Source organism: Ceratosolen solmsi, unplaced genomic scaffold (assembly GCF_000503995.2).
Source record: "Ceratosolen solmsi marchali unplaced genomic scaffold, CerSol_1.0 scaffold11, whole genome shotgun sequence".
In the NCBI taxonomy this organism is placed as follows: Eukaryota; Metazoa; Arthropoda; class Insecta; order Hymenoptera; family Agaonidae; genus Ceratosolen; species Ceratosolen solmsi.
Window position 1 is genome coordinate 4,390,025 of NW_011948416.1, and position 11,169 is coordinate 4,401,193.

Below are 11,169 nucleotides of genomic sequence, written 5' to 3' on the forward strand. Positions count from 1 at the left end.
TTTCCCCTATTCCCTCCCCCCCCCCCCATCCCACCATCCCTCCTTACCTCCCTCCCTCACTCCCTACCCGACACCCCACACCCCACACCCCTCCCGCCCCTACCCAACCCACCGCGGACCACCTCACCCGTCCCACCCGCCGACCAAACCGCGGTATTCCCAGGCAGCCTCACGCCGCTCCTTCGTTCCATCCTCGCTCTTTCTCTCTCGCCGTCAGTCGTCCACCAGTCGATCCAGACATTCTCCGAATTGCGCTGCACCGCGAGTTATGTTTGCACGGTTAATCAAATGACGAGCGAGTGAAAATCACGGTCAAACACGAGAGCAAGTGGGATTCTTTGAATTTTCTGTAACTCTTGCTGTTGGGCACCGTGCCGTTTCATTGTCTCTAATCCCATTGTGAAATATTTTCTGAGGCGCCCGTCCCCACCTATTCCATTCTCTCCCTTTCATTTCATGCGTTTCTTCGATTATCGCGCCACGCCAGCTTTCTCAGCGGGGATTCACGAATGCGTTGCAATTTCAAAGAAACCATACGTGCAAGGGCAATGTTTGTATTTAATATAATAGCACTCAGACTATTAACTGCCAAAAGCTATAATAAGGCAAAGTGAATGTGTTTCCTTGTTGGTAACTGGCGATTTCCAATGTCTCTCTCTCTCTCTCTCTCTCTCTCTCTCTCTCTCTCTCTCTCTGTAATCCAAACTCAATCCTCTGGCGGGCGATTCACGCGATACGGCATTGTAGCGCCGCGCAATAATTGAAAAACTGCTAAGTAGGTTAAATGTAATATTCTAATATACGAGAAAACACGACAATTTGCCAGCAGCTATTTTTCCGTGGCGGCGCGTCCTGTCCCGTGGCATTAAATCAAAACGACCAATTTGCGTTAATTCCCCGATTATGTTAGCACGCCAACGAGTGTGTGCATCGCATCGGCGGCACAAGTAATTCCGAAATCAGTGGTAGCGTTCTCTTAATTAAAATACGGTCATTCCGGCTAAATATTCCTCTCGGCGCTCGCTCGCGCACGCATTACATGCACGAGAAAGGTGTAGAGGAACACGAAGTGGAAACGCGAGGATAGATGGAAAGGAGCGACGTGGCAGCAAACTGGAAAGAAGCGAGAGGAGATGAGAGAAGAGGAGCGAAGCAGGCAGTTAGCGCGTGTTTACACGACAGCGTTATGTAGTCGGCGACCTCAGAAAGTGAGAGAGGAGAGAGAGAGAGAGAGAGAGAGAGAGAGAGAGAGACGCGGATAGATAGATAGAGAGAGAGAGAGTGAGTGAGACGAGGACGACGACGACGATGACGGCGACGACGATGACGGCGACGAGACGAGACGAGGAGAATTCGATCTCGGCAGAGCCTCTTGGGAGGGGAAGGCCAACGTTTCTATTTGCCTGAACACCTTGCTCCTCTTCCCCTTAGCGCACCTTCCCATATTCCCTTCTCTTCTTGCTTCTTCTGTTTCCTTTGCACTCTTCGTAACCTTTCTCTATCCACTATCTTCGTGTCTTTTTTAAGGATATGGATCTCAGTTGTACAGGCTAAACTGAAACCGATTATCACGAGGGATTCAGCACGTGCGTTAGTGCGTGAATGTGCGAGCGATTGAGTGAGCGAGCGAGTGAGTGAGTGCGTTCCCATGTGCGTGCCCCTTTCCAACCCCGTGCCTATACCAGTATTTGTGACTCCGTGCACTTTTATATTAACTTTGATGCTCAACGTTATGCTTCAATAAATTACCTTCTACCAACAGCGAACCATTTGATTTGTTATTGCCTATTTAGGGATGTCATTTATCAACTCGAGGTCTTCTCCCATTTGATAATTTCATTCTTGAAATAAAATTTTTTATGATTATCGGACGACCTATCAACCCGTAAAAGACGATCTATCAAGGTGGCATTTTTCTCCTATGAAAATGTCCCTTCAAAAAGTCCACTTTCGAGAATTTCATAATTTTCCCATTGTTAATAATAAAAGTTTAAAGTGAGACAGAACTACGTGGTATTGTATAAGAAACAAGAGACCCTAGGCTTAATAACGACGTGCCCCAAGTCATCATTAATTTCTCCTTACTATTATTAGCTAGACTCTGCCTTCGTTCGTAAACCGTCATTGTTGCGCGTCATTGGTGCGGTATGCGATTGCCCGTGTGTCCGGTTAACCTCGATGTACCTGCCAAAGACCAATCACATTGTCATCGATAACGATGGCCCGATGCGACGACCCCTCCAATTCACGTAACATTGTCAGGACTCCAAGGAAGGCACTAATATAGACTGTACAAGCCACGCGAGGAGTCCTTTAACGACTTCCCCGGCCAGAGATTAGCAAGCCCCCTGTGCGTGTGGAGGTGCGGACTCGGGCATATAAATGAAAAGAGAGGAGCCAGGAAGCCTCGAAAGCGCCCGGTAATGAGTCGCGCTGCTGCAGGAGTTCAGCCGACCGAGATGCTCCGCTCCCTTTATTCATTTTCTCCTCTCGAAGATTGATATTTAAATGTGACCAATTACCCAGAAGCACGCCTAACTAATCTGCCCCCTTCTGCTTCTTGCCCATAAAGGATCGCTCGAGCCGAGCGGGTGCGTCCGTGTGTACAACAAACCTTCGCTACGATCCCATTTGATTCTCGTCTCTTTCCAAACTCTTTTCTTTCTTTGCACCCCTCCCCCCTCCCGCGCACACACACACGCACACGCACGCACGCACGCACGCACACGCGCGCACGCACACGCACATACACGCACACACGCACTGCCGCCACCACGCTACGTGATATTTCCTTCTATTGGTACGTACCTAAATATACGCTTCTGTCCGAGTGGCCAAAGCGATTGGGGCGATTACCCTTAAATTTCAAGGATCATCGCGCGAAATAAATATTATCGTGCGACGCCGCGAGTGCCGACGGTCCGTCCTTTTTTAAAACTGGGTTTTTCACTCGGTGCGTCCGAAACTTTTCTGACGTGTCAATCGCGACGTATCTTTAAATCGCGGTAATAACCGACATTATCGCGAAAATTAACGAGACACGGACAAAGGTTTGTCACTATGCGAGGCCGGTGGTTAGGACGCCATGGCCAAGATAACGTTCCGCCGAGGCCGTTCTTTTCGATACAAAAAGCTCCTGCTACTCTGAGCCGAGTGCACACATCGACGAGATCTTAACCACAACCGGGGATCTATAATCAAAGCAATTACCTCCTGTGCACGCTGTGCACCGCATATTAATATAAAGAAACGATCGTTGGGGTTAAAAAGACGAGACTAGACTGGAGCCATTTGCACCTTAACCTATCAAACCACGTGGGATTCGTGGGAATCCGAGCTCCCGTACAGCTTCTTACGCGGAATGCGAATATTTTTTAAATCGCTAATAAGGATAGTGTTGCGTTCCGCGATGCGGTGGGGGATTTGAGTGGTCGGTGGGACGCTGGACGAGGGTTGGGAAGGGAGGGAGGGAGGGGGGGGGGAGCGCATAACGGATATCGCGTTCGGCACGCAACATCAGCGGGAGAAGCTCCTGGATTTAAATACACGTGTTGTTGTGTGCGAGTGCGTGCGCGTAAGCGTTTTGATTCGTTGGCCCGAAGCCGAGCCAAAATATTCTCAACGAGTGAGAGAATCGGCTGGCGATGCCGCATTATAAAGTGCGTCACTTGTCGCGCTTATGTAACCTGGAGGAGAGAGCGTGATAAAACTAGAATTAGACCGTCGGTGCGTAATTGCCGCATTATGCTTGATAAATGACCCAGTGATTTTCAACCTCGACATTTCTTTTATTTAATCGGTCTCTCGTCTTTCTTAATCGTTCCACCTCCGCCGCCCGTTCATTTCTATTAATCATTTGCAGAAGCGTCATTGCATTGCATTAACATTGGGCGCGTTTAATGCCCCGCGTAATATTGTCGACTCGAGCCAAATTAGATGGCGCGGTAAAAATGGCGGACATTGTAATTTAATATTGCATTAATGCCGCTCATAGTCTTACTGGCGCAAAATTAATTTCACACCTACGTTAATTTATATCGGCTACGAGAGCGAATACAACTGGGTATCTGGTAACACTTGGTAGATTCGACTAAAGCTTGTCACAACTTAGGCGTTTAAATGCCTGCAAAATTATTTTCACCAAGGATTATACGCGATTGTCAAAATTAGGTTTATCTCACACATTTATAATACCCGGCTATTATTGGGAGGCATTAAATTTTCGCGATAATCTGCAAATTATGCTAATTATTATGCTCATATTTAAGAATCAATTTGTTTTTCTATGCGTGATGTGCCAGCGCTACATTTCGAGCGGAAAAAGCTACGAATCCGACATTACCGTTATATTGTTAATTTTCAGCCATCGCGGTCTTCGCGACTTTTAATGGCTAATTGTGATTTTTGCCAAGTCCTTGAAAAAAAAAGTCCCTGAGATATTTCGAATTATTTAAACTAATGTATTAAACTATTACAACGAATAATTTATAATTATAGTCGTTTTATCATACAGAAGCGTTTCTCACTAAGAGCACTTATGTTTACTATATGATATACGTCGAATTATTCATAGGTTTAATGTCGTAGTTATACACTTTGCATACCGCGGAACTATGTTGCTAAAAATATTCTTTATATTAACTGTGCTATATGAGATTTTTACAACCGCGATATAAATAAAGATTTTACACATTTTGCTCCCTTTTTCTGTCCCCCCCCCCTCTCCCTACCTCTCCCACCCTCTCTCACTCTCAAACGCATTTTGCTCTTTGTTTGTTGATGTACTCACTGTCTTTGTCTACTTCTCTTGTGATTTATGACGATAGTTCTCGCGTTGCTATTCTCGCGATGATGCGATTCCTGTGAAAGATCTTACGTATTTTTCTTCTCAAAAATTTGACACATATTTGAGCGTTGATATCACACTTTGAGACATTAATTTTTGGTTACTATCCAAAATTATTTCATAAGTAATGCAAAACGTATTTTTGGACAATATAGTCAACTATTATATTTTTAATGTTGAATTAGAATATTTGATTATAATTTAACCGCAATACGATCTTCTTTTGTGTATTAAAGATTTTATTCCGACGTTTATTAAGCGCATTAAATTTTTATTATAAAGCGAATGACATAGAAAAATTAAATTTCACAAAGCTATTAAAATAGAAGTCTGAATTAATTGTTACACTATTTTGAATTCTGGGATTTGAGGAATATATATATATATATATATATATATATATCCTCAAGCGCTCTATTTCCTAATTACATAAATACAGCAGCAGCGTTTCACTATATTATTTTTTAATTTTTATTTTTATATTTATTTTCATTTTTATTTATGTATCAAATAAAAAATAATTCGTCTAGTATTAATGATATATTTTGGTCATAATTAAATATGTCACTTGCATTAAATATCAGAAAAGCCACAATTCGATGAAAATCATATAAAACATCTATTTCAAATTCGTCTTGTTCTATCCTTTTCCATTCATTAAAATTTTTCAATAGAAAGAGCGAATGCAAGAGTAAGGAGGGGGTTTGGGGGGGGGGGGGGGCGGCATTAAATATCAGAAAAGCCACAATTCGATGAAAATCATATAAAACATCTATTTCAAATTCGTCTTGTTCTATCCTTTTCCATTCATTAAAATTTTTCAATAGAAAGAGCGAATGCAAGAGTAAGGAGGGGTTGGGGGGGGGAGGGGTGCCGAGAAGTCGATAAGCCATAAAAATTCGATACTCAACAAGTTCGTCATAAAAACGATAGAACGAGACCTCGGAAAACTTTACGATTCTCTCCTCCACCGCGTCTGTCTGTCTGTCTCTCTCTCTCTCTCGCGCTCTCTCTCTCTCTCTCTCTCTCTCTCTCTCTTTCTCGTGCCACCATCTTTTCTTCGTGCCGTTTATTCTCTTACTTTCTCTTTTCACGAGCTCCTATTAAATTAAATGTTTACATGGCCGGCCATGTACGAGCGGTAAAGAGACGTAACAGACGGGGACACTTTATTAATCGGAGATCCAACTTAGATTCTTACCAAACACGTGTAAATATATTCGTATTTTTTATTCGCCCGGGCATCATAATATTTTGGCGAGTTTGGATGAATTTTCGAAGGCTGCTGCTTACGTTATCCGTTGTGTCAACTTTGCCTTCGATCGGCTACTAACAAACCGCTTTATTTATTATTAGTTATTTGTCGTTTGGTGTGCTCCTTTAAAAACAATCACATCACATCCCATTACCTATAAATAATTGTAATTACTCTTGATATGCATAGATGTTCGCATTAAATATGAGTTGCTGGGCAATGGCGGGCACCGTAATTGTCTACACATTAAACTTTCGAAAGCTGTCGCAGCCTCAGGAATGAAAACATTAGCTCCATAATGGCTGTGATATCCCATGTCGATCAGCCTTGATGCTCCTGTCTTATCAAATTCTCTCTCTCTCTCTCTCTCTCTCTCTCTCTCTCTCTGACTCACTCTATACGATAATACTTTGCGCAAGTCTGTCAGGCAACGCGATCCAGTGTGACTTCTTCCGAGTAGTCTGACTTCCCTACCTCTTCCTACCTCCCACCAAACGCCCGGCCCGCCCCCGGCCCCCCCCCCCCCCCCCCCCCCCCCGCGCAACGCGATCCAGTGTGACTTCTTCCGAGTAGTCTGACTTCCCTACCTCTTCCTACCTCCCACCAAACGCCCGCCCCGCCCCGGCCCCCGCCCACCCCCCGACCCGTCGTGGCACGATCTCTCGACCCCCGTGTATCCCCGGCTCCACTCCATCCGACCCGTGGCGCAAGGTGAGCATCGGTAATGCATATTTTGAATATACGCACTTGGTCCGACGAAAACCCGACGCCAAATTTTCGAGACTCGAGACGGTAGATGCTAGAGGCCTTTACGCATGTACTGTGCCTCGACGCTTTTCTTTCGTTTCTCGTTGCGGGCTTTTCTCGCCGTTGGATGCAGCTGTGACTTTGTCGGGAGGAGGCCCTGATGGACTTTTAGTGCAAGATTAACGATACAACCAATTTTTTCTTTTCCGTTTGCCTTGAAATTTCGGAGGCTGCTCATGCGCCCAGCTTTAGGCGCCTCGCAAACCCATTGAACCAACAGAGTGTCGATTCATACGAAGACTATATATAATAATATTATATATATATATAATTAGGTTATATATATAACAATATATATAACCTAATTATAATATAGGATTATAATACCTAACTATATAACCTAACTATAATAAAGGACTATATATATAATAAGGTTACCCCGGATATTACTTTGGAGCATAATTTTTGCTGATTTCGTCCAGAAATCCAGCTTTTGGATTGGAAAATTCTAAATATCATGGAGACGTGAAATATTTAATTATATCGCGACCTATTATCCATATATTAATTAAAGAAACGATTAGTATGCTTATTATTACGCGTACTGTTTTCTTTTTTCGTGTCATTAGTTTTCCTTAGTTTTCCTTCTTACATCGAACGTCAAATCAGACAGAGAAATATTTGAAAAGTGACAATCACGTACAGAAAAAATAATCAATAACAAAAATCATTACGTTTATAAAGTTATGATTAAAGATATATAATTCATTGGTTATTTTTTATCGGAATCGAAAATAAAACAGAAATTGATTTGCTATTGTAAGATTATTAAAATCATTGATAAGGTACACTGACCTAATCTTGGTCTTTCCGTACCCCTCGAAGCTCAATATCGTCAACGTCCCATTGAAAATTAAGCAATAAATTGACAGAACGCTTGTCAGCGCATTAATGTAAACATCTTTGTCTCGTACCGTGTTTCAATAATAATTTCATAAATTCCCAGAAGAAAAAAAAAATACAAATCTTCAAAAGAGGTCGAAGAATCTAATGTCCCGCACTCCTATAGCGCTCGTAAAACCTCCATTTCAGAGACATTAAATATGTCTTACAAACGTCTCTATTTATCTACCAGTTTCGAAAAAAAAAAGTAGCGCATTATCGCTTATTAAATGTCCTTCTCCATTTATTTTTTTCGTTTTGATAGACAAGCGTACACGAGATGCTAAATATTATAATATTTCGCCGAGTCGCGGCCTCTCATGATGCCGACTTTATACGAGGTTGTACGCTTAACATATAAATGAAGCTGCTGCGGCTTCGTAAAAATTTTTATAACACGCCATACTTTTTCTCCATTTTAAGTGCACGCGCAGGGCGTTATTACTTTTTTTTTTTTTTATCCTTTTCTTTGGCTCTCCCGGGTAGATCTATTTCGGCCCTGTACAACGTATATACACGCACGCACAGGTCGCTCGGCCCCCCCCCCACCCACCGACCATTGTGTTTTTCATTTTTTGCTTTTTTCTTCTTCTTTGTGTATCTAGTGTTTCGAGAAAGGGGGATAGGACAGGAGATAATGCGTCGTCCTTCCCAATTCTCGCTCATTATTTGGCCCTAGGACGAGCTTTTACCGACTCTATCCTCACCGAGGTTGCGCACCCATGATAATTTTCATCCACTCACCTCTCTCACCCGTGAGATAATCTTAATTATCAGCAGCCTTTTATTCCAACACCGAATATCTCATCCTATTGGCCACAATCGATAAACAACAATGCCTCGAAGATCACGAAAAATACCGTGGTGTGTAAAGCTTTATCCTTGTGTATACGAATAATCGAATCGTCGGCTAGTTTTTCTTTCCTTAATCCTTCTTTTTTTTTTTTTTTTTTTTTTTTTTTTAACACCCACCAAAGCTCCCAAGCAAAATACAACGTCGACAAAATAATAAAGCACCGCGCAGGAATTGCGCCAAGGCGAACCCAAGTTTTCGAATCAGCCATCTATGAAATCTCGTCTCTAGCCCCCCCGACGCCCTCATCCATCCGTCCATCCACAACAATCAACAAACATCAAAAGCCAACAAAGTATCGTCATCATCATTAATCCAAATAGATGAGAGACCATGGATTCGCGTACGCCCTGCCCTTCCTTCCACCTAGTCGCTCGCAATAATTGTCCGGCCGGCGCGGAGTATCGCCACTCTCAGCCTCCATTGTACTCCGTAAATTGCGTGCCGGACAAAAAGCTCGTCCACCTCCGTATCTAATGCGCCGCGCATGCCCGCCGCCAGCTGTTCCCGCATGAATGGCACGGCGGCCGCGCGCGTGTTCGTGCTTGATTGTGTGTTCGTGTGTTTGTGTGTATGAGCGAGGTGGAGAGAAAATCGGCGCCAAGACACAAAAACCGACCTTGCTCAGGAGATTCATGGTGGAGTCGCCGAGGCTACCGCTGCCGCCGCCACTGCCACCCTTGTTAAAGCCGCCCTTGCCGAGGCCATCCTCGTCCCAGCACTCCTGCGACTGGAACATCTTCTCCTGGAGCGCGAGGTCCATGTGAAACATTTCGCTTGCTTGCACGACACACGGTACAACTCAAGGATAAGCCGGTGCACGTCGCGCTGTTCACCCCTACGTCTCGTACTCGAGCATTTGCTCGGTTTCTTTATTCGCTTTATGTACTTAGTGCGCGCACCGACGAACTTGGCGGGACGTGAAAATAGGCCGAGTCGGAGTGGGGTAGGAAGAAAACGAGGAAGAGTGGAAGGACGCGCGCCTACACGCGGTTCTGATCTACGTTATAGCATTGGCCGAGACCATTCGACACTGGCTTGTTCCTCTCTACACGGAATTTCATGAGCCCCCGAGGGTTCGTTCCGTTCCTTTACTCGCTCGAGCGTCGAAGCGTCCTCCACGCTATACTCCTCATCGCTCGCTCGCTCGCTCGCTCGCTCTCTCACTCACTCTCTCTCTCTCTCTCTCACTCACTGTCTCACTCTCTCTCCTTCTCTCACTGTCTCACGCACTCTCTCTCTCTCTCTCACTCACTCACTCACTCACTCACTCAATGTCTGTGTGTTTATCTCTCGCTCGCTCGACTCACTCTGCATGGGGTAGGTAGAGATAGATCCCCACCAGGGGCGATATCCCCTCTTCGTCGATCCCGTCTTTCGGCTCCCTTTCTCTCTCTCTCTTTCTCTCTCTCTCTCTCTCTCTCTCTCTCACTCACTCACTCATTCTCTCGCACGCGCGCGCACGCACGCACGCACGCACACACACTCTCACTCTCTCCCTCACTCTTTCTATTAACTTGCTCGGTCCCTCTCTCTTTACCCGTCCGATTCTTGCATGAACCTTTTTCATCGCCTAGACACGCCCGAAAAATTCATAGGGAAATGCATTGGAAGTGTGCAAGTGACTGGCGCCCGCATTGGCTCCTTTTGATTCTTGTTCTTGCACTCTGTCCCTCTCCCTAGCTCTGCCTCTACCTCGCTCTCTCACTCTCTCTCTCTCTCTCTCTCTCTCTCTCTCTCTCTGCTCCTCTCAGCAATCTCTGTAAAGAGATTGCTCGGATGTTTGTTGAGGCCGTCTAGGGCCTCCTGTTGGAGCCTCTTTTGCAGCAGACAAGGACGCTTATCTCGATTGAGACGAATCGAGTGAGATGGCAATACAATTTCGAAGAAAGATTTATATTTCGAATTGTCGATTTGTTTGCAAGATTTTTCCCTTGCGCATGCATCGTCCTTCTCTCTTTCTCTCGGGATCCTCGCATTTTCGTTTCCTTATGCGCAAAGTATCTATACGGCTGTATCAGGACGACTACGCTATTACTCGAGGTCATTAAGAAACTGCCAATTCGGCTAAAATATTGTCAGATTTTTTTTTGTTCTCTTTTTTGTCTTGTTTTTTGTTTTTGTATTTGTTTTTTGTTTTCTCTTAAGCATAATCTCATCATAGTCGTTTCCTAATGAAAAGGCAATCGAATTAATATATGTGAAATTAAGGGCGATGAAATTGTCGGATTGGTATAATGGCTCAATTATTATAACCAGTTCAATGAAATTATCCACATTTTATTGAGTTTAAAAGTAAAAATTAATCATAACGTGCATTAAAAGTGCGTTGGCATCACTGTGCTAAATCGCAAAATAAAGAGCATCCCGATTATGTAAAACGTGGTAGTGAGTTTTGTAAATCATCAAAGTCTCGCTTTGTCTCGCAGCTGGACGTACAAAAGCGTTGATCATCGCGAGCATTATAGAAGATCGAAATCATTAAGCCAGGTGAGCGGTCACGGAAAATGCGAAAAATCTTATGGC

General features: G+C 44.1%; 1 protein-coding gene across 1 annotated transcript in view; it reads right to left on the reverse strand.

The window, feature by feature from the left end:
- The window catches only part of retn (retained), a 78,862-nt gene extending 69,447 nt beyond the window's left edge, over positions 1–9,415 (reverse strand). Inside the window, exon 1 of the mRNA XM_011496076.1 lies at positions 9,263–9,415. Coding sequence (XP_011494378.1) covers positions 9,263–9,415 — 153 coding nt within the window. The remainder of the gene's footprint in view (positions 1–9,262) is intronic.
- Positions 9,416–11,169: the final 1,754 nt, after the last annotated feature.